General features: G+C 58.9%; 1 protein-coding gene across 1 annotated transcript in view; it reads left to right on the top strand.

Annotated features, from left to right (window-relative positions):
* CACNA1I (calcium voltage-gated channel subunit alpha1 I) overlaps positions 1 to 22,940 on the top strand; it is a 134,277-nt gene that overhangs the window by 90,721 nt on the left and 20,616 nt on the right. The window contains 17 exon segments of the mRNA XM_077949557.1: positions 224 to 253; positions 256 to 327; positions 2,088 to 2,512; positions 11,001 to 11,152; positions 11,784 to 11,969; positions 12,285 to 12,402; positions 12,549 to 12,704; positions 13,196 to 13,289; positions 13,963 to 14,165; positions 14,795 to 15,274; positions 15,615 to 15,715; positions 16,555 to 16,678; positions 16,957 to 17,025; positions 17,585 to 17,769; positions 18,342 to 18,468; positions 18,725 to 18,850; positions 21,133 to 21,222. Coding sequence (XP_077805683.1) covers positions 224 to 253; positions 256 to 327; positions 2,088 to 2,512; positions 11,001 to 11,152; positions 11,784 to 11,969; positions 12,285 to 12,402; positions 12,549 to 12,704; positions 13,196 to 13,289; positions 13,963 to 14,165; positions 14,795 to 15,274; positions 15,615 to 15,715; positions 16,555 to 16,678; positions 16,957 to 17,025; positions 17,585 to 17,769; positions 18,342 to 18,468; positions 18,725 to 18,850; positions 21,133 to 21,222 — 2,738 coding nt within the window.

Below are 22,940 nucleotides of genomic sequence, written 5' to 3'. Positions count from 1 at the left end.
AAGACAGGTCTCCCTGTGTTGCCCAGGCTGGTCTCAAACTCTTGGGCTCATGTGATCCTCCCGCCTTGGCCTCCCAAAGTGCTGGGATTACAGGCATGAGCCACTGCCCCTGGCCAAGGTTATGCTGTTAGGCTTGGAAGGGGCTGCCCTGTTGGTTGCCTCATCTGTTCCAGGAAACAGTCCTGAGAAAGGAGCAGATAGTAATATTATCCCCACTTTTCAGATGGGAAGACTAAGGGTCAGGGAGATGAAGGGAGCATCTCAGAAGCCGGCATTGCCAGGCTTTGCAGGGGCCTGCCTCCCCTGGAAATGATCACTCGGGAAGAGGCAAGCCAGGGCCACAGAGGTGGGCCCTGCCCCCAGCCCCCAGCCCCCAGCCCCAGTGCCACTTCTCCCAGTTGGCGCCGAGAAGGAAGTCAGCAGGCACGGGGACTGTGCTTGAGCAGACGCGGGACTCTGCAGGCCTGTCTCCTGCCTGTAAAGTGAGGACAGGGGCCCCCAGCACTCAGCGTCAGCAGCGGGAGTCAGCCACCCCAGACCCTGCTCTGGAAAGCCCAGTCCTTCCAGCCTTCATGGTCTGGGAATCGATTCTTGGGAGGCGAGCAGAAGAATGCACGCTCAGAGCTGCCGCCCACCCATCCTTGGGTGCCAGCCGTCCAGGCGTGGGCTTGGAGGAGGCCCCAGGTGGCCCGTGGGCAGGCCCGGCATGCGGATACAGGAGCCGGGGCCAGGCAAGGCTGGCACCGGTGTTGCTGGAGGACGTGGGGGAGAAGCGTTCACTCCAACAGGCTTCCCGCGGCCGCCTAGCCCCCTCTCCTGGCACCTGTGCCCCCTTGCCCCTGCGCCTCCCCTCTGCCCTGGAAAATGAGAGTTGGCAGCCGCCCCATGTCCAGGTGGGAGCAGTGAGCCGGCGCGGGGAAGGGCTTTGGCCTGTCCTTCGGGGTGAGATGGGACTGGCCGCTGGGCTCCTGGCTGCCTGCTCCGGCTCCAGAGGCGGGATGAGTCAGGGCAGGGCGTTGGCCTGTCCTCCGGGGTGAGGTGGGACTGGCCGCTGGGCTCCTGGCTGCCTGCTCCGGCTCCAGAGGCGGGATGAGTCAGGGAAGGGCGTTGGCCTGTCCTCCGGGGTGAGGTGGGACTGGCCGCTGGGCTCCTGGCTGCCTGCTCCGGCTCCAGAGGTGGGAACGAGTCAGGGGTGCTTATTTGGGGCTTGGGAGGCAGCTGGAGGCAAGTGTGGAAATGAAGGGCAGGTGTGACATGCTTTTCTTTCCCTTTCATGTTACTTTTTTGGCTTACACAAGCAAAATGTGTTTATTCTAGGAATACACAGGAAAACACAAAGAAGAAATTAAACCAGGCAGAGAAAGGCCTCTCTGCCACCCCTTTGAGATGGTTCACAGATCACAGAACGCAGTCCAGGGCCAGCCCAGGCTTCTCCTGTGATTCTGGGGCAGCAAAGGAATGAAGTTCCCTCTTCCCAGCGGGCCTTGCTGCCCGCTGCCCCCACCTCCACCCCTTGTGTGGAGGGAAGTCCCAGGGGCTTCTGGAGTGAGGGTCCGCCCCTGCCCCAGGGCTCCATGCCTCCTCCCCTCCCTGGGAAACAAACCTCCCCTCCTCACTCCCCACCTGCTGTACGGACAGGAAACTTGAGAACACCAAGGCCACCGTGGCCTCCTCTGAGGGGGCCCGCCCCCACATTGGCCTGGCTCTTTCAGAATCACATTTAGTTCCCAAGCTGCGTGACTGGGGCTCTGAGTCTGTCCTGTGCTGACCGAGGGCCTGGGCCAGGAGGGATGGCCGGTCAGCATGGACACGTGCCCTGCACCGTGCTGGGCCCATCATGTGCCTTAAGGGAGATAATCCTCCTATAGCCTGCATGGTGGGCGTTCCTGCCCCCACATCTGCAACAGGGGTGGACAAAGCTCAGAGAGCTGCAGCCGCTTCCCCGGGGGCGCCCCGCCCTTCCAGGCTGGGTCAGCTGGTTCCAGGCAGACCTGTGGGCCTGGGAGCCGAACGCACTCAGATGTGTCCCCGGGTGGATTGGACCTGGTGTGGGCAACAACTCTACACCCCTCCCATTTGCTTTTCAGAGCTGTGCCCGCAACATAGCCCCCTGGACGCGACGCCCCACACCCTGGTGCAGCCCATCCCCGCCACGCTGGCCTCTGACCCCGCCAGCTGCCCTTGCTGCCAACATGAGGCCGGCCGGCGGCCCTCAGGCCTGGGCAGCACCGACTCGGGCCAGGAGGGTTCGGGCTCCGGGAGCTCTGCTGGTGGCGAGGACGAGGCAGATGGGGACGGGACCCGGAGCAGCGAGGACGGAGCCTCCTCGGAACTGGGGAAGGAGGAGGAGGAGGAGGAGCAGGCGGATGGGGCGGTCTGGCTGTGCGGGGACGTGTGGCGGGAGACGCGAGCCAAGCTGCGCGGCATCGTGGACAGCAAGTACTTCAACCGGGGCATCATGATGGCCATCCTGGTCAACACCGTCAGCATGGGCATCGAGCACCACGAGCAGGCCAGTGCAGCGCAGCCAGGCTGGGCCCGCAGGGGAGGTGTGAGGGCCCCAGGACCCTGGCCAGGCCTGGGCAGCCCCATGCATGTGCCTCGGTTTGTGTATCTGTCCCCTGAGAAGTGCTGGGCTGAGCTGGGTCCAGTACATCCATGCGACCTTACTGCCCAGCCAGGGCCAAGCTCAGAGGAGGGAAAGGCTGGGGTGTCTGCTGAATGAATGATGAGTGAACGAGTGAAGCTGGCTAGGACTGGGCCTCTCTGGGACTCTTTTCCTCCTGAGCTGCTCGGCCTGGACACCAAGGCAACCACAGCGCATCCCCTGCCAGTCCCTGCAAATCTGACTTCTATTCACCTCTCCACCTGAGCCCTTCTGTTTTCTTCTTTAAAAAAAAAAATTAACAAAAAAAAAAGAGAGACAGGGTCTTGCTCTGCTGCCCAGGCTGGAGTGCAGTGGCACGATCAAGCAATACTGCCTCTTCAGCCTCCCAAGTAGCTGGGACTACAGGCGCATGCCACCAAGCCTGGCCACCTGGGCCCTTCTGTCCATTCTCCCCCAAACAGCTGGGGTGATTTTCCCAGAGGGCCAGTCTGGTTGGGCTCTTCCCTGCCTCAAAACTTCTGTTGCTCCTCATTGCCCTCAGGACAAAATCCAGACCTTTCCACTACCCTCAAGGCCTTTGTCTCTATCACAACGTCCCTTCACCAGGCCAGGGTGTCCTGTCCTCTCCAGTGACTCCACCCCATATAGCCCCATGGCGCTGAGGGCGAGTGGCCCCGTGGTTGTCCTGTGTGTCCTCTCTGCATGTCCCTCCTGTGTGCTGGGAGCAGGGAGGACAAGGAGGAGTGGGTGCTGAGCTGAACAGTGTGCCCCAGGCCCCTGGGCCATCATGGGGCTGGCTGGCTCCAGGGATAGTACACAGGGGAGGGGACAGCTTCAGGGAGGTGGTGGGAGCTGGGGGATGATGTGTGTGTGAGGAGAGCAGGGCCTCCGTGGGGATGCGGGAGGGAGGGGCAGTGGGGTTAGCACGGATGCCTCAGTCCACAGGCACCACCCAGGGATGACAGCCTGGATGGCAGGTCTGGTCCTGCCCCATTTGGAAAAACACCATTTTCCGGCTCCTGCCATCCACCAGTCCCTGGATGGGGTGGCTCCCTGAACCCACTCCCCAGCTATGCGAAGGATCCCACCTAGTAGCTGGCGACCCTGAGGCCCAACGGGGGGGATGTCACTGGCCCGAGGTCCCGCCGCCAGCTGGGGGCCAGGTTTGAACCCACTTCTTTCTGCGGCAAGACTGACGCTCTGGGTGGGCTGGGGATTTCGACGTTCTCTTTGCTTCCCTGCGGCCTTCCTTCTGCGGAGGCCCTGCATGCCGCACCCCATGGAGTCGCACTTGCACCTCCCTCTTCGTTAGCTCACCAAGCACAGGCTCCATTCAATTTACTTAAATGGGACCCCCGGGGCTGCCTTGACACTCTATTTGGAGCTGCTGGTTTGCCAGCCATTCTGGCTTAATTAAAAAGGTCTCTGGGGAGGGCTGGCGGGAGGGCTCTCTGCAGGGGGAAAGCTGGTGAGACAGGGGCCCCAGGACCCCCTTGCTTGGAGTCCTGCCTCTGGCCAGTGCCTGGCCCAGGCCTGCAGAGGAGCAGCATTCCTGCCGAAAGCCCCACAGGGAGTGAGTACTGTAGGGCTTGCTCCAGTCTCCAAGTGGGGCAGCATCGAGGGGGCCTGCACAGCTCTGCTACACTCAAGCCCTGGCACTGTCCTTGCCAGGGGCTCGCTCGAGCCAGCTGGTGAGGGCCAATTTCCAGACGCTCGGGAATTTTGCAAGCCAGTGATGAAAGAGTTGGGCGCTTGAAATTGGCCGTGGAGGGAGTGTTTACACCATGGAAAATGGCAGATGTTACACATCAGGGCTGTTTGCAGAGGCCTCTTTGCCAGGGTACAGCTGGTCCCTGCCTTTTCACCCACCCCATCCACATCAACACCACGGCCAGGGCAGGTCCAGCCTCAGGCCAGGCCATGGTCCCTGTCCAAGCTTCCTCAGGATCTGCCTCTCTGGCCTGTCCTGCCTCCCTCCTTCTGCCACATTTGTTTGAACATGGTTTCTAACCTCGAATCTGGTAGAGCCATTTTTTTTTTTTTTTGAGATGGAGTCTCACTGTGTCATCTAGGCTGGAGTGCAGTGGTGTGATCTGGCTTCACTGCAACCTCCGCCTCCTGGGTTCAAGCAATTCTCCAGGCGTGTGCCACCCCTCCCAGCTAATTTTTAGTAGAGACAGGGTTTTGTCACGTTGGCCAGGCTGGTCTTGAACTCCTGACCTCGGGTGATCTGCCTGCCTCAACCTCCCAAAGTGCTGGGATTACGGGCGTGAGCCACTGCGCCCAGCCAGGTGGAGCCTCTTCTGGGAGCAGCAGGCTTCACGTGGCTCCCTGACCAGGCTGAGAGATGAGAAACGCTGTTCCCACTGTGCGTCTCCTGTCTGGTCACAGGGAACACCTGATTTCCTCATCTACTAAGCAGGTGTCTTTCCCTCATAGGGACAGGCCACGATTTACGGAGCGTGTGCTGCAGGCCAGGCCCTGTGCCAGCATGGTGCCAGTGAGTCCAGCCGCCCTCAAGGCAGGGATTATTACCTCACCCCTCTCGTACCCTTGGAAGGCTGCTGCTCAGGGAGGCAAATAGATCATACAACGTTTGGGTTTCAGTCCTGGTTCTGGCCGGGCTTGGTGGCTCATGCCTGTAATCCCAGCACTTTGGGAGGCCGTGGCAAGAGAATCACTTGAGCCCAGGAGTTCAAGACCAGCTTGGGCAACAGAGTAGGACCCCGTTTCTACAAAAAATAAAAAAATTAACCAAGTGTGGTGGTGCATGTCTGTAGTCCCATCTACTTGGGAGGCTGAGGTGGTGGGAGGTTTGCTTGAATCCAGGAATTTGAGGCTACAGTGATTGGTGATCTTGCCACTGTATTCCAGCCTGGACAACAGAGCAAGACCCTATATCAGAACAAACAAAAAATTCCACATCAGCCAAACAAACCAATCCTGGTTCTGCTGTTGACTGGCAGGGTGGCCTGGAGTGTATCACTTGCCTTCCTCACCTGGCATCTCCCATCTGTAAATGGGTGCACGGATCCCCCCACACAGTGGCTAAGAGGGTTGACTGCATTGTGGGTGCACGGATCCCCCCACACGGTGGCTAAGGGGGTCGACTGCATTGAGAACCTGGTACTTAGTAGGTGCTCATTGATGAGTCACTGCTTCAGAGTCTTGTCTGAGCCTCACACCACCACCCCGGGGTGCGTTTACCATCCTCTGTCTGGAGCCTCAAAAAATTAATTAAAGTAACATTGAGGAGGAGGATGAGTCTCTGAAATGTCCTTCATAAAGCAGCTCCAGTGGCAGCCATGGTTGCCCAGGCTCTGCGCAGGGCTTGACAGTGGGCCCGCTGGTATTTTTGCTCGACTCCCTTGGCTCCCAGACACTGCTCTGCGGGAAATGCTCCACCCCCATGTTTATTCTGAGCAGCCCTGTCTGAGGTGGTGCTCGCAGAGAGAGGTGGCCCAGGGCTTCCAAGGGGGGTGCAGGGAGAGAAGGAGAGAAGGAGAGGGTGGGTGAACTCCCTCAGCCCTTCTCTACAGGGGAGGCAGCATGGGAGGCCTTGCCCTATACCCCATTCTGGCTGGCAGGGAGCTCTGTGACACTGAGGGGCAGGAGGCAAGGGTGTGACATCTGTGAAGTGGAGCAGAGTGACCCTGGGCCTGGTCACAGGGTGCTCGAATGACAGGTTAGATTGCAGGCACTCAAGCCTTTAGGGTGGCCACTGCTGCTGGAATCATGGGGGCATTACCCAGAGAACAGCTTACTCATCGAGGTTCCTCATGGCAGCAGATGCTGTTTCTTGCAGGGCCTGGCCTAGAAGGAGGGGATGGGTGAGGTGGGGGTCGGCCAGGCAGGGGTCTGTGTGTGACTCATGAAGTGGTGAAATGGGGCTGAAATTCCCACCTCTGGGTAGCCCAGGCTGTGTGACGGGCAGGTGGGACAGGTCAGCCGGGGTGGCCAGGCTTCTCCAGGGAGGCCTGATTCCTTCATCGTCACCGCTGTCATTGCATCACTGTTCTTCCTGGTGTGATCCTCCAGCAGCCTTGTGGGGCAGACTGGGGGAGCATCTTATCCCCACCAAGCAGATGGGGAAACCGAGGCCCAGTAAGGTAGATGGCTTGCCCAAAGTGCCAGGGTGAGCAGCGACAGAGCCGGGCTCCCAGAGGTTGAGGTCAGCTGTGGACAGTTGAACTGGAGGAAGGCATTGCTCGTAGGAGCAGCGTCTGTCTCAGCTTCTCTCTCTCCTGCACACACCTGTGCAGGCCCTGACTCCTCCTAAGCTGGGCAGGGCTGCCCTGCAGCCCCATGTCCTGGAGCTGGAGGCTAACCACCAAGTTGGAGAACAAAAAACAGAGGGTTGGGGAGCATGGGCAGCAGGGCAGGGTGTGGGGAGCCTCCTGGGTAGGGCTGACCCCAGGCCAGGCTATAGTTACTGGCCCCAGCTCCCAGGGGACTGCATTCAAGGCCTCTGAATCGGTGGCTGGATCGAAGCTGGCTTTATTCTCCCTTCAGCAGCCCCTGACGTGTCAAGTCACTGCCAACCCAGGTCTGGGGTGACTCTGGGAAGTGAAGGATGGAGTGGCTTAGTGGCTGACATTCCAGCTCTATAGGGGCACAAGGGAGAGAGACACCAACATGGACAGCAGTCACAGAAGGCTTCCTGGAGGTGATGGCACTGATGACAGATCCTGAAGGATGACTAGGAGTTCATCAGTGAGACAGAGGGAGAGGGACCAGGAACATAGTTATCCCCCCAAAGGACCCCAAGTCCTCGAGAAGGATGTGTACAAGGGGCAGTGCAGACGGTGCAGGAGGCCAGGAGGGCTATTCATTCAGGAGGACCTTGGAGCCGGTTTTATCCTTAGGGCAATGAGGAGCCCAGAAAGGCTTGCAAGCAAATGACACATCTGTGCTGAACTGGGGCCTCACCAGAAAAGCGGGGCCGGTGAAGGCACCTGGACCATGGAGGTGGCGATGTGGCCAGAGGGAGGAGACCTAGGTTTGAGATCTGACTTCAACACAGCCTGGCCATGACCCTGGGCAGTCAGTTCTCTTTGAGTCTCAGGCTCCCTGTCTGTAAAATGGGGACAATATAGGCGTGAGGTTGAGAGGAGATAATGCCTGGGGCGTGCTCAGCACACCCGGCCCATGGGAGGGGCCTCATCAATGCTAGCTGCCATTATGATGATGGGGATGGCGCTGGGCTGGAGGGCTTCCCGGTGGCCAGCTGACTTCTGCACACCCTTATCTACCCCTACAGCAACGGCAGAGGCTGGGCAGCCTGGTGCCACCTGAATCTGCGTCAGGCAGGGACTTGCAGGCTCCCGCTGCTGCCCCCTACCTCCTGCCTCCAGCTAAACCTGGTTTTCAGCCCTTCAGCACCTCCGCCTTCACTGGGTGCTCTTCGCCACCTCCAGCAACCTTTCTGCCATCTGTCTGTCTGTCCGACTGTCTGTCTGCCTGCTCTTTTTGTGTCTCTTTCTGGCCATATCTATGATTCCCATGGTGTCACTGCTTCGTCGTCCTGGTCCTTCTTCACGTCCGTGTCTCTGCTTTCCTCTATGTCTCCGTCTCTCCATGCCCCACGTTTGCCCCTCACTCCCTTGTCTGTATCTGTCTGTCTGTCTGTCTGTCTATGTCCATCTCCGCCCCTTCCTCTCTACGTCCCCTCCTCCTTGGGCTCCCACTTGCTGTGTCTATTTTCATCTGTGTGTCTCTGTCCCAGAGAAATGCTTGCAGGAGTGATGGATGGTCCATTAGAAAAAGATTAACAGGTGCGCTGAATGGAGAAACATCTGTTGTGAGGGAGGAGAAGGCGCGGGGTGACCTTTTGGATGGCAGTGGCTCCCCGCATCCCCGGTGGGAGTGCGTGTGTGGCGCGTGTGGCCAGAGCCAGCTGGTCATCATCACGGAGTGTCAGCATCTACAGCTTTCATCTCCACGGACATCGCTTATTGGGCTGGCAAATTGCTGGCTCTGAGCAGCATCTGGACCCTGGCTCAGCCAGGGGCGCTGGGCCTCAGCCCTCCCCACCGAGGGTCCCTCTCAGGGTCCCACTCCTCTTTTGGGACGACTTCTTGAGTCAGATGTAATTACAGATGGAAATGGGCCTTCTCCTTTCATCTGGGCTTGAGAGGAGCTGGCAGTTTTGCTAGTTTTCCCAGGCACCAGGCTGGAAGCTGGTGCTTGGGTTATTTTTTTTTCATCTTCCTTTTAACCCACATGGAGTCAGAGTCAGGTCCTTGCAGCTCCCTGTTGCTGATGGAGAGGGCTCCTGCTTTCGGTCCTCTGCTCTCCCACCTCCCAGCCCGTTGGGCCCTCTGCCTGCACAACCTTCTCTGCTCCCTGCCACCGCTCTCTCTTAGCTTTTAGGTCTCTGCTGAGATGTCGCTGCCTCCTGACCCCACTAGCACTGCTCCCCTAGCCACCCTCTGCTTTCCTGTCATCAGCACACACCAGCTTGGTTTGTTAACTTGGTTTACTGGGCTTTGCCCCCAGAACATGAGCTTCTCAAAGGCAGGGACAGTGCCCTGACTCCCTCACCACTGCCCACCCTGGTGCATGAGCCCAGCACATCATATCATTCAAATCTGTGGCAGCCATGCAGGAATGAATGAATGAATGAATGAATGAATTCGGCTGTGGTCCCCGTGTGGTGTAATGGGAGAGCAGTTTGGTCATGCAGGAATGAATGAATGAATGAATGAATGAATGAATGAATTCGGCTGCGGTCCCCGTGTGGTGTAATGGGAGAGCAGTTTGGCCATGCAGGAATGAATGAATGAATGAATGAATTTGGCTGCAGTCCCTGTGTGGTGTAATAGGAGAGCAGTTTGGCCATGCAGGAATGAATGAATGAATGAATGAATGAATGAATGAATGAGTGAATGAATGAATGAATTCGGCTGTGGTCCCTGTGTGGTGTAATGGGAGAGCAGTTTGGAGTCCAGCTTGGTTCAGTCCCCTGCCTTGCCCTGCCACGTCCTTGCTGGATGGCTCTGAACAAGTCATTCCCCCTCCCAGTTTTCCCAGCCTCAGTGTCTCCATCTGTGAAACGGAGAGGCTAACTTGTGTTGGGCGTCAAATCAGGTCTCAACAACGGTGCTTCCCGTCTCTGTGATTCAGGCAGGGATGACCTGGCACCACCGTGAGCACACACCAGACACTTCAGCAGTCCCGGGGAAGCTGTGGTGGGGAGTGAAGGGGCTGGACCTCCTAGGAGCCTTAGAGGAGAGGTTTGGATGAATTAGTTCATTCACTCGATCCTCTAGTTTTATGGATAAGGAAACTAAACTCCAGAGTAGTGGGGAAGCGACTCTCCCAGGACCGCACAGCCACTTAATGTCCAAACCAAGCCCGGACCCCTCTAACTTCCCCCACTGCCGCCAATCGTGGCCTCTAGTGTGGCCTGCTTTAAATACTGGGGTTCTTTGAACAATACCATTTGCAGAACATCAGTTAAAAACCGGGAGTAAACAGCTCTGGGAGCAGAGGGAGGCTCTGCGGCTGCTGCGGCAGGAGTTAGTCTCCCTCTGACCACCCAGTGGCTTTGGGCAGGTCCTCTTACCTCCCCGGGTCTGAATGTCCTCCTCTGAGAGCTGTCGGGTGTGCTGAGAGCCACCACGGGTGCTGTGTGTGCAGGACTGTGCCTGGCATGCAGCAGGTACATTGTGTCCATCCTCCTTTCATGGGGCATGATGTCCCCAGCCACCCTTGGTCCTGAGACGGCCAGTGCTGGGAAGGGGAGAGAGAAGTTCTGCATGAACAGGGGTTAAGGGCAGGAGTCTTGGAGCCAGGCTGCCTGGGTTCAAATCCTGGCCCCACCACTTGTTAGCTCTGCAGCCTCAGGCAAGGGACTGGTGTCCTGTAAACCCGCATCCTTGCCTGCCTGCAGATGGGTTCTTATGAGAGACTAAGTGAAGTGATGCCTGTAAAATATATAGAACAGTTCCTGGCATGTGGTAAGTGCTCACTAAACGGGTTAGGGTCTTGGGCAAACAAGGAGTTTCTGGCGACGCCTGTCCTGCTTTCCTGTCTTGCTCTGCATCTTAGCCGTGTGATCTCAGGCTGGCCTCCAAGCCTCAGTTTCCTCATCTGTGAAATGGGTATCAGAACACTTCCCTCGTGGTGCACTACAAGCCTCATTTCCAAATTTGTGGAAGGTCAGCCCTGTGGGGTCCCCCAAGTCTTACCATCTCAGCAGACCTCTCAGGACCCTGAGGTAGCAGAGATGAGAGGCCCTCAGGGCCTTGTACACGCAGCAGTGGGGAGACTGAGCTGTGGTGAGGATACCGACCCACCAGGCCACACAGCCAGGGTGGGTGTCCAGAGGGGATCCACTGCTGCCCTCTGGTCTGACCGGGTCTCCATTCCCCACCCCAATGCCCCACAGCCAGAGGAGCTGACCAACATCCTGGAGATCTGCAACGTGGTCTTCACCAGCATGTTTGCCCTGGAGATGATCCTGAAGCTGGCGGCATTTGGGCTCTTCGACTACCTGCGTAACCCCTACAACATCTTCGATAGCATCATTGTCATCATCAGGTACTCCTCCACCCTCCCCCCGGGCAGCAGAGTGGCTTGGGGGGGAGGGGGCGGGATTTAATGTGAAGACCCCAGCCACTATATAAAGGACATAGGATGGCAGTGGAAACCCGTTGCACTGAAACAATGATCGAAATAGTCAAACATTTGTGATTTAGCAACATATTTATGCAAAGTTAAATAGCACGATCTAGCAGCGGGTCTGTGACTGCTATCATTCCAAGGAAGGGATGGGCATAAATAATATTGGGAAACAGCTGCATTGGCTGTCACATGACATGAAGACATCAGTTACTTTGATTGCCACAATGCCATAGGTACTGCTAATTCTCTGTGGCTTCCTGTTTACATTCATAACCAAAAGACACATTAAATCTCATAAAGAGGACAGTGACATCCACGGAGCTCCTGGATTCTAGCCAGAGATTTCTTGTGGGGGTGGTGGTCCATGGACTCCAGGTGAAGAGCCCCTGATTAGCTGCGTGGAGCAGCATCCAACATATTTGTCAGATGGATGGATGAACGGAAGCTCTGACTCTCTGTTTTCCCTTCTCCCTCTGTCTTCCTCTCCCCCCCGGCCTCCTACTGCTCCCTCCTACCTGCACCCTGGGCCTGCCCTGTGGGGCCACAGCATCTGGGAGATAGTGGGGCAGGCGGACGGTGGGCTGTCGGTGCTGCGGACCTTCCGGCTGCTGCGCGTGCTGAAGCTGGTGCGCTTCATGCCTGCCCTGCGGCGCCAGCTCGTGGTGCTCATGAAGACCATGGATAATGTGGCCACCTTCTGCATGCTGCTCATGCTTTTCATCTTCATCTTCAGGTGAGCCTGCCCTGCTGGGGGCCATACCTCAGGGCCTGCTAGGGCTGTGGGCGGGAGCCTGGGGGATGTGGTCCGCTGTGCTTCTCTGGACAAAGCCACCTGGACCTGGGTGTGAAGGCTGACACCGTCCCTCAGTCCCCTGTGGCTTTCAGCAAGCATGACCCCCTGAGCCTCAGTGTTCACCTCTGTAAAATGGGACCCACGCTGCCCCGCCTCCCCCTGCCCGCGTTTTACTGAGTTGACTGGGAATGAAACAAGGTGGGTGGGCAGTTTGCTGCGTGTGAGTCTGATGAGCCTCGTCCACCCTTTCCCCAGCATCCTTGGGATGCACATTTTTGGCTGCAAGTTCAGCCTCCGCACGGACACTGGAGACACGGTCCCTGACAGGAAGAACTTCGACTCCCTGCTGTGGGCCATCGTCACCGTGTTCCAGGTGAGTGGCCGCTGTGTGTCCATATGTGCTGGGGAAGCGATGGGACAGTAGTCCTTGGAGGGGCGGGACTGACAGCCCCCGTGCCTCCCTGGAGAGCCTAGCCCTGGACTAGGGGTACCCCAGGGCTAACTGTGTCTCCCCAACAGATCCTCACCCAGGAGGACTGGAACGTCGTGCTCTACAACGGCATGGCCTCCACCTCCCCCTGGGCCTCCCTCTACTTTGTCGCCCTCATGACCTTCGGCAACTATGTGCTCTTCAACCTGCTGGTGGCCATCCTGGTGGAGGGCTTCCAGGCGGAGGTGACTGTGGTCTTGGCAGAGGAAGCACCCCCACAGGGCCTGCAAAAGACTGGGCGAGGGAGAGGTGGCCTGGATGGGGGAGGGCTGCGATTCAAACTTCTAGCAGGCAACCTGTTCCCAAAGGAGGGGGTTGCTGATGAGGTGGTGAGCTCTTCATCATAGGAAGCATGCAAATGGAAACTGCATCTGCCATCTCTGCTCTCCCCCAGGGATGTAGGACTAGGTTTCTCCATCTCTGAGATTCGAAATCCCCCAAGATTAGGGACTCTGGGCCCTGCCCCCTCCGTTCTCTGAGGCTCTTGGGATACTTGCAGTCAGGCAGATGTAGGGTTGTGGCCTAGGTTCTTGTTAGCATCTCGTTTCCCTTTTCCAACCCTCAGTTTTCCCATCTGTAAAATGGTGGCGGAAACACCTGTAGAAAAATTCAGGAGGGAGCTGGAAAGGGAGGAGCTGGGCTCACCGGCATTTTAACATGAGGGATGCTCTCCCAGGGTGACGCCAATCGCTCCTACTCGGACGACGACCAGAGCTCATCCAATATGGAGGAATTTGACAAGCTCCAGGAAGGCCTGGACAGCAGCGGAGGTAAACAGGCCCTCACTTGTCACCTAGAGGGCCAAGATCCTTCCCCACAGATCCAGGTGGGCAGAGGGGACAGCGTCTGACTTGCCCTCAAGTCCAGGCTCAGGGACTGCTACTTTTCTATGGTTTGTTGTTTATGTTCATAATTGGAAAAAATGTGAAATCTCAAAAAGAGGTCGGTGACGTCCATGGACCCCTGGGATTCTAGGCACAGGGGTAGCCGCAGCCTACCGCATCCCTCCACACACCAGGGCCCCTTGGTTAGAGCCTCAGGGCCTTAGGTCGAGGCCCAGGTTCTGGTCTCGCCTGGCACTACCAGGCATCCTGGAACAAGCATCCCCCAACCCTAGCCCAGTGTCTTTCTTGGTAACCAGGGCGGACAGTCCCTGCCTTGTTTCCCATTGTGGGCATGGGAGTGAGGTGCCAGGCTGGTCCTGAGCACAGAAGGCAAGGGGTCCACACATACCTAAATAAAGTTGAGAGCCCTACAGGTGGGGCAGAGGGGAGGCACTGTGATGGGGTGCAACCAGGAAGACTTCCTGGTAGAGGAAGCCTCCTCAGAAAAGCTCTCCATTTCTGCTCCTTCCTTGTTTGTTTGTCTCGTGGCTCCCTTGCTCTTGTTCTGTCCTTCTGTCTGCCATCTGTCCCTCCCTCTGTCTCCATCTCACTCCTCCAGATCCCAAGCTCTTTCCAATCCCCATGACCCCCAATGGGCACCTGGACCCCAGTCTCCCGCTGGGTGGGCACCTAGGTCCTGCTGGGGCTGCGGGACCTGCCCCCCGACTCTCACTGCAGCCGGACCCTATGCTGGTGGCCCTGGGCTCCCGAAAGAGCAGCGTCATGTCTCTGGGGAGGATGAGCTATGATCAGCGCTCCCTGGTGAGTCCTTGTGGGGAGCTCTGGATGGGCACTTCCTGCTGGGGTACGTGTGGAGGGGCCCTGAAGAGAGGTACCTGCCAGTCCAGCCTCAGACTCTGGTGCCCAGCCAAAGTCAGGCAGGGGCCATATCTGTTGCATTCCTGGGTGCCAGTGCCAGAGCGGGACCTGGCAATAAGGAATGAATGAATGCCCAGTGCCAGTGGGGTCTGGTGCAGAAAACTGGCTTTTCATCTCAGCAGCAATGTGTAGGGTAAAAAGAGCTGGGCTTTGAATCCAGCTTCTGCCACCTCCAAGCTGTGTGACAATGAGCAAATTACTGCCCTTCTCTGAGCCTCAGTTTCCTTACCTGTAAAATGGGAAGATGGCCCTAACTTGCTGTACCTTCCTCAAGGGAAGTGAGGTGGCAGAAGGGGATATAACCTCTAGGTGGACGTGCCCCCATGTCCTCATGGATGTGGATGGAGTGAGGTGGGACAGGGAGAGGAGTTCTAGGATCCATTCCGTCACCCGCTGGCCAGGCGAGTGACCCTCTTAGAGCCACAGTGGGGGTGCAGGCTGCCTTTGGGCACCTGGTGCCCCACCCATGGGTGTGCCTGTGGGGCGCTGACCCGAGCGGGAATTCCTCCCAGTCCAGCTCCCGGAGCTCCTACTACGGGCCGTGGGGCCGCAGCGGGGCCTGGGCCAGCCGCCGCTCCAGCTGGAATAGCCTCAAGCACAAGCCGCCGTCGGCCGAGCATGAGTCCCTGCTCTCCGCGGAGCGCGGCGGCGGCGCCCGGGTCTGCGAGGTTGCCGGGGACGAGGGGCTGCCACGGCCCGCACCCCTGCACGCCCCTCACGCCCCGCACGCCCACCACGCTCATCACGGGCCCCATCTGGCACACCGCCACCGCCACCACCGCCGGACACTGTCCCTTGACACCAGAGACTCGGTGGACCTGGCCGAGCTGGTGCCCACCGTGGGCGCCCACCCCCGGGCCGCTTGGAGGGCGGCGGGCCCGGCCCCCGGGCATGAGGACTGCAATGGCAGGATGCCCAGCATCGCCAAGGACGTCTTCACCAAGATGGGCGACCGCCGGGATCGCGGGGAGGATGAGGAGGAGATCGACTACGTGAGTGGGGACCGGGCCGAAGGGGACCTGGTGCAGCGGGATAGGAAAGAAGGGGGTGCGGCCACAGGAGGCGGGGCCCCAGCGGGCGGGCCCACGGGGGGCATGGCCGGGGCGTGGCCGGAGCGGCTAGGGCTTCAGGTGCGAGGCAGGAGGAGCGGGGCCAGAACTGCCCACCCCTGAGCTGGGCCCGCTCCTGAGAGAGAAGCCCTCCCTGGCTGACCCCGGGGGGCAGAGAGTTCGGAGGTGACCCTGCGACCCCAGCTGGCGGGATGGCCGCATGGGCGGAGACCGGCAGCCCGGCGCATCGCTAACCCCCGGCGCTCCATCCTCCTTTTGCCAGACCCTGTGCTTCCGCGTCCGCAAGATGATCGACGTCTATAAGCCCGACTGGTGCGAGGTCCGCGAAGACTGGTCTGTCTACCTCTTCTCTCCCGAGAACAGGTGGGCGGGGCCAGGCCTGGGGTGAGGGTTAGAGTAGGGGTGACGTGGGAGGGACGGATCTCTGCGAGCCAGGCAAGGCCATTGGTGGTGCTCTCCCAGACCACAGCGGACCCTCCTGGCCCAGAGGTGGAGGTCTCCAGGGGAGAGTGCAGCCTCCTGAGGGCTGCTGGGTGAAGATGGATTTGGGGAGGAGGATTGGCTGGAGGAGGTCAGGGAGGAGATAGCCTTGGCTTCCAAGATCCCTGGGGAGCAGGGGTCCCCTGGGCTAGGCGAGAACTTTAGGCAAGACAGATGTTGGTGGCCAGGCTCTCCTGGGCTCTCGTCTAGTCTAGGCCATCCCTGTGCTGGGCACCAGGTTGAACCATCCTCAAGTAGCCTGTATGGCTTGCATCTCAGGGGACATCAGAAGGCTTCCTGGAGGAGGAGGCCTTTGTGCTGGGCTGTGGAGGCAGGTGGTAATCCAGTAGGCACATCAGGGGCTGTGAAGAGGAGGAGCCTGGTGCAGGGGCAGGGAGCAGACTGAGGGAAGGCCTGGGGCAGAAGCAGAGGGTACCAGGCAACGTGGTATCCTCCTGAGAGGCTCAGGGATCTGGGCTAAGCCTTGAGTGCCAGGGCAAGGTGGGTGACCTCATGGTGTGCGTGTGTGGTCAGAGGAGGTGGCGCCAGGTGGGCACCCTGAGCAGGTGTAGAGTCAGCACCTGCCATGTGGCCAAAGGAGAGGATAGGGGTTGCTTCCTTGAGGCCAGCCTGGTCTGCACTTCTGCCTGGGCCCTCTGCCTTCCTTCTGGCCAGGGTGGGAGGCAGCTGACGCTCAGGCGGCCCCCACCCACCCTGCCCAGGTTCCGGGTCCTGTGTCAGACCATTATTGCCCACAAGCTCTTCGACTACGTTGTCCTGGCCTTCATCTTTCTCAACTGCATCACCATCGCCTTGGAGCGGCCTCAGATCGAGGCTGGCAGCACTGTGAGTGGCTCTAGCCTTTGGGCAGGGCAGGGGCCAGGCCAAGGGACAGCTTGCCAGGGCTGAGGGGGGCAGGGAGACCTCCCACCATGGGGGAGGCGGGACAGGGAGTTTGCCCTTGGGGGAGGTGGAACTGGGAGTTTGCCTTTGGAGCGGGGAAAGCCTCTGTGAACTGAGAAGTGGCAGCCTCTTCTCTACGCACCTTGGCCAAAGCAGATGCTGGCCAGTGGCCAGGCAGCTCTGGGAGCCCCTGGGCCCATGGTATCTCCCAATGCTTTCAGGAACGCATCTTTCTCACCGTGTCCAACTACATCTTTACGGCCATCTTCGTGGGCGAGATGACACTGAAGGTAGCTCCCAGCTTCACTCAGGGCCCCTGACCCTGGGTCAGCCCCTGCCTCAGCTTGTCACTCGCCTGCCATCGGCCTCATTCCACTCGTAGCCCCATAGCCCACCCCTCTGGGTACCAGCCCCTGGGCTGGGCTTCCGCGACCCAGAAGGGGTCAGCCTTGTCCCCATTCACAGGAGTCACAACCCCGCTAGACAGACGGGTGCAGGGAACACTGAGTGTGATGGAGGCACCTGCTGGAGGTGTGGGGCGCAGGGGAAGCATCCCGTCTGGGGCGCTTCCCAGGGCGGGCAGTTTTGAATTGGATTTGCCAGAGGCACCGGGAACCTAACGGGGCGGCCTGCTGGGCCCTGACCCTGCCCCGTCCCCGCCCATCACCCACCCTCAGAGGGTGGCCTGAACCCTCCCCTTCCCTCCAAACCCGCCACTTGCAGGACCCCGCCCCCTCCCCCCGAAGCCGACCTGGCCTCGCCCCGCCTCCTCGCGCAGAGCCCGGCTGGCCCCGCCCACCTACCCGCTCCTCCCGCGGCTGCCTGACCCCGGCCCCACCCCTGTCCCAGGTGGTCTCGCTGGGCCTGTACTTCGGCGAGCAGGCGTACCTGCGCAGCAGCTGGAACGTGCTGGACGGCTTTCTTGTCTTCGTGTCCATCATCGACATCGTGGTGTCCCTGGCCTCGGCCGGGGGAGCCAAAATCCTGGGGGTCCTCCGAGTCTTGCGGCTCCTGCGCACCCTACGTCCCCTGCGGTGAGGAACCCTCCCTGGCGGATGGGGGAAGGTGTCATGCACTGTGCAGAGAAGCCACGGGTCGGTGGAATTGGGCCGTCACTCCGCCCTCCCCTCCCGCCCACTCGGTCCTCCAATACTGAGTGCCAAGCACCCTGAGCTGTTCCCGGGGGAGGGGACTGCAGACCCTGGGGGTGGGGCATGCTGGAAGAGCAGGGCTGAAGCTGGACCCCAGTATTGCTGCCCACTCTGCGTGTCCCTGAGTGGCTCGTTGCCATCTCTGGGCATCAGTCCTAGACCAGGGTGTGGTGTGGACCCGGAGGAGCTGGGCACAGTGAGGGGTGAGGGCAGGTGCCCTGCTGCTGCTGTAGGTCTGAGGCCTGGGTGCAGCTTGCCTCCTGCTCTGCCAGTGTCTGGGTTGCCTGGCCGCTTTCTCTGCATTCCTGGCGACTGTCCTCATGCCCCAGGATGTTCAGCCCTGGTGAGCCCTGGGGGCTCATGCCCTGGGATGCTCAGCCCTGGTGACTCTGGGCTGAGTAGGGGCTGCCTCTTGGTCAAGGGATTATGTGTGCCTGGCCTCTCCCTGCCCTCAGTGTCATCAGCCGGGCGCCGGGCCTGAAGCTGGTGGTGGAGACACTCATCTCCTCCCTCAAGCCCATCGGCAACATCGTGCTCATCTGCTGTGCCTTCTTCATCATCTTTGGCATCCTAGGAGTTCAGGTGAGGGGTGCCCAGGCTGGGCAGGGACTGGGCTCTGTGACTGGGGAAAAGGAAGTCTCAGACAGCCAGGGGAGAGACTCCACATTCCAACCTCATGCGCCTTGCCTGCTGTGGGCTCCTCCTCCAGGGAAGGAGACAGACATGGGCCCAGATGACTGAGCACAAGACAGGCTGAGTAAATGCAATCGAGAGGCGGGTTCCTCTCTGACTTGCAACCCTCACCCGTGAGAGCACCAACTTTGCCCCCTTTCCCCAGCTCTTCAAGGGCAAGTTCTACCACTGTCTGGGCGTGGACACACGCAACATCACCAACCGCTCGGACTGCATGGCCGCCAACTACCGCTGGGTCCATCACAAATACAACTTCGACAACCTGGGCCAGGTGAGCACCGCCCTCCTAGCCCTGATCAGACCCTCCCCTCTCTTGGATGCCAGTGGCTCTGGGAATCACAGACCTGGCTTCAGTCTTGCACTGCCAGGACTGACACTGACTTCTCCTCTCCAAGCCTCAGTTTCCTATTCTGCAAAATGGGTAAGGGTAGCACTCACCTCTCAGGTGGGATGAGGCTTAGAGAGTCTGTGTGCAGAGTGCCCAGCAAACGCCTTCACTTAGTAGGTGCTTTGTGAACATTGGTTCTTGGCTCCCACCCCCGACCCAGGGGACCCTGACAGGAGTTTGAGAATCAAGCAGTCCTGGAGGTGAATCCAGCTCTGCCACTTTCTGTAGGTGTGGCCTCCCTGAGCCTCAGTTTCCTCATCTATGAAATGGAAATGTTACAGCCTGCCAGGCAGGCTGCGGTCCCGGGGTGGTTCCCTCTCCTGTCACCCACCCACTGCTGTCTGCTCTGTCGACAGGCACACCCCTGCCTGGTGTCTGCTTTCCCCTTGGTTTCCTCTCCTGGGGGCCTGCCAGGCGTGACCCATCTGGGCAGTGCCCCAGGTGAGACCCCTTGGCTGGCTGCCTCCCCTTCCCTGCTCTCATTTCTCCAGGGTCTGCCCAGGAGGCCAGGTATGTCCACTTGCAGGTGTGCCTTGCCCCAGGGCGCACAGGAAGGAGCAGGCTCCAGGCCCTCGTCCCCCGCTGGCTGATGGGCAGTCTCCAGCTAGATCCCCCTGGAGGGCTTGCCCCCCAGTGGCACCTCAGAGGGGAGCCACAAGGCCTTGGAGGGGCAGTGAGTGCCCAGGGAAAGGGTGTCGGGAACCGTGACAGTCACTACCCCTGCCCATCTGGGGAAAAGATGTCTTAGGAAGTTGAGGGGGAGCTCGCCAGGGGCCTTTTGTGCCCATGCTCCTGACCCCCTTCACCTATGGGCCCTGCCCCAGTGCCAGCCCCGCCCCTTTGGAGCATTTCTGGGTCTACCTGGCACCAGGCTCTTCTGGAATCCCTCATGGGGTGTTCTCAGCACTCGGAGCCACCTGGAGGGTTCCGGCCTGGCCTGCAGCCTCTGACTCCTCAGTGGCCCTTACCAGCTGTGTGCCCTCAGACAAGTGCCAGACCCTCTGTTCCAGTGTCCTCATCTGTCAACAGGGACAGTGATGGCAGGTCCTTGGAATGCAGGAGCCTCCTGTGCCCTTGGCAGGGGGGCTTCCTCTGCCCTCCCTGCTCCTGGGTGTGAACACTTTCTGGACACCTTCGGCACCGTTCCCACCTGGAAAGAGAAGAGGAGGGGTCTGTGATCTGGATGGTGGGAAGGAGGGGCCAGTGCGGGGCCAGAGACTCATTCCAGAACCGTATGTCCTGGCCCACAGTGGCAGGAGCACAGAGCGGGGTGTGACCGCCTCTGCCCTGGGGAGAGGGCGTCCTGAGTAGGACATGTGACCTCTGGGCAGTTTCTGGTGAAATGGGACCCTTTGTGAACCTACTAACTACTGGTGCAAGGATGGCACCGGAGGCTGTGCTCAAGTTCAGTTCAGAGAACCTTTACTGAGCACCTGCTGTATGCAAGGTTCTGCGCTGGGTGCCGGTGCTGCAGAACCAGATGTGACCTCACTGAAGGGACATGAGGATGCTGATCTGCCATCTCTGTGGGAGCCTTGGGTGGCTGTGTTCTGGGGACCACCTCCTTTTCAAAATTTTACAAACCAGGGAGAGGAATTATTGCCATTTTACCGATGAGGAAATGGGCCCAGAGACATCGAGGAACTTGCCTCAAATCACATAGCCAGTGAGTGGTACAGCCTGGGCTCTGACCCAGGGTTCCTGACGCCTCTCATGAGCTCCTGTTTTCAGACACTAGGGCAAACGTGTCTTACCCCCTGGAGTAAGGATGGCGGGGACCGTCTGGTTGAGCCTCAGTTGGCCCTCCCAGCACACCTGCCAGAAAGGTATTTGTTAGCTCCATTCTGTGGGTGAGGGGACAGGAGTTCATGAATTTTTTTTGCCCAAGATCACACAGCTGGATGATTTCAGAGCTGAGACCAAAACCCAGGACTGTGGGTCCAGCACTTTTTCTTCTGTAACAGCAACTACAAGAGTATGTTGCAGGCACATAGTACCTCCTTAGGAAAGGTTTGTTGGATGAGGGCACAGCTCTGTCACATGGAGAAGACCTCTTTGTCCCTCTGTCTCCCAGGGGCAGAAGAACAGAGAGCTGAGGAAGGGTGGCTGCAGCTGGCATCACTCACACTCCTCACTCCTGCATTCCCCTTCCCCATGTCTCCCAGGCTCTGATGTCCCTCTTTGTCCTGGCATCCAAGGATGGTTGGGTGAACATCATGTACAATGGACTGGATGCTGTCGCTGTGGACCAGCAGGTGGGTGTAGCTGGGACCAGGTCAAGCCTTGATGCAGGGAGGGACATGGTGTCCTTGGGGCCCAGTGGTTTGAATTTGAAACTGGTGCCAGCGAGACCCACAGCCCCAGTGTCTCCCCACTGTCAGCATAGCCCACCCCTCACATCTTGGCCTGAATATTCACCATTAGAGCCACTCCTTGGGTAGCATAAATCATTGTTACATTTGCTTTGGCAAATCCCCCTTGCTCTTTGTGGAGAGGCATCTGAGCTGCTCCTGCCTGGAGGGGCACAGAGCCTGGTGGGTAGAGAACCAAGTGCAGGCAGAGAAGAGGGGCTGAGCCAGCTGGCAGAGGAACAGAGAGGGTGAGAGTGTGATGTGTTTAGGGAATTGGGAGTTGGGGGCTAGGAGCAGAAAATGAGAGGCAGGAGATGGGGAGAGGAGGCAGGTAGGGCTAGGTGGTCTGCAAGCCCCCGAGTGTGCAATGACAAGGGGCAAAAGTTTATTCTGAGGGCAGAGAGAGCCAGTGAGGGGCTAACAGCAAGAGTGGTGTCCCTGCTTGTCAGGTCTACTTGTCAGTGCAGCCTCCTGAGGGCTGCTGAGTGAAGATGGATTTGGGAGGGGGATTGGGTGGAGGAGGTCAGGGAAGAGACTCAGCCTTGGCTTCCGAGACCCCTGGGGAGCAGGGATCCCTCTGGGTCTAGGTGGAGACTTTAGGCAAGATGTGTGGCTGACCAAGGTCGGCTGTGTTCAGACCGAGGGGGTCACTGAGAGAAGAAACAGAAAGATTCCCTAGCTCAAGACAGGGCCCACTCAGTGGTGGAGGCAGGGATGTGTGCAACTCCCAGGCTGATAATGGACCCCTGGTTCTTGGCTTCATGGGTGCCACCCAGTAAGACTCTGGAGCTGGATGTGGGGGTGGTGGTATTGGCTGGGAGGAATGAGAATGCTTGGCTGCATCTTCCTCTACTTCCTTGTCTGCTCTGTCTCCTCACCCCCACAAGCTTGCCCTCAGGAAGCTCAGGGTCTGGAAGGGAAGGGTCAGAGGGAAGGTGGGTCAGGGAGGCAACATTTGGTCCGTGGTTTGCACATGGGTGGCAATGACTGTGGTGTGTTAAGTATTGACTCTTTGCAAGGCACATGCATACACGGATTCCACCAAGGAAACTATGCATCCAAGTTTTCCTCTCTGCTGGCCACCTTGTTTTCTGCCTTATTTCTGGATGGGTGAAAAAGTGGATGGATGGAGGTGTCGATGGAGGGGTGACTGGCTGGCTGGGTGGGAGAATGGGTGGGTGGTGGATTGATGGATAGATGGATGGATGGATGGATGGATGGATACATGGGTGAGTGGATGGGTAGGTGAATGGATGGGCGAATGGGTGGGTGAGTGGATGGGTGGATGGATGGATGGGTGGGTCGATGGGTCGATGGGTGGATGGGTGAGTGAGTGGATGAATGGGTGAGTGGATGGGTGGATGGATGGATGGGTGGGTAAATGGATGAATGAATGGGTGGATGGATGGGTGGGTGAATGGGTGGATGGGTGAGTGAGTGAATGAATGGGTGAGTGGATGGGTGGATGGATGATAGATGGATGGATGAGTGGGTGGATGGATGGGTGGATGCATGCATGGATGGGTGGGTGGATGAATGGGTGGATGGGTGGGTGGGTGGATGGATGGGTAGATGGATGGATGGGTAGATAGATGAATGGCTGGCTGGCTGGTTAGCTGGTA

This window comes from Macaca mulatta, chromosome 10 (assembly GCF_049350105.2).
Source record: "Macaca mulatta isolate MMU2019108-1 chromosome 10, T2T-MMU8v2.0, whole genome shotgun sequence".
Lineage (NCBI taxonomy): Eukaryota > Metazoa > Chordata > Mammalia > Primates > Cercopithecidae > Macaca > Macaca mulatta.
The sequence above is the reverse complement of the archived record's forward strand: the minus strand, read 5'-3'. Positions and strand labels throughout refer to the sequence as shown.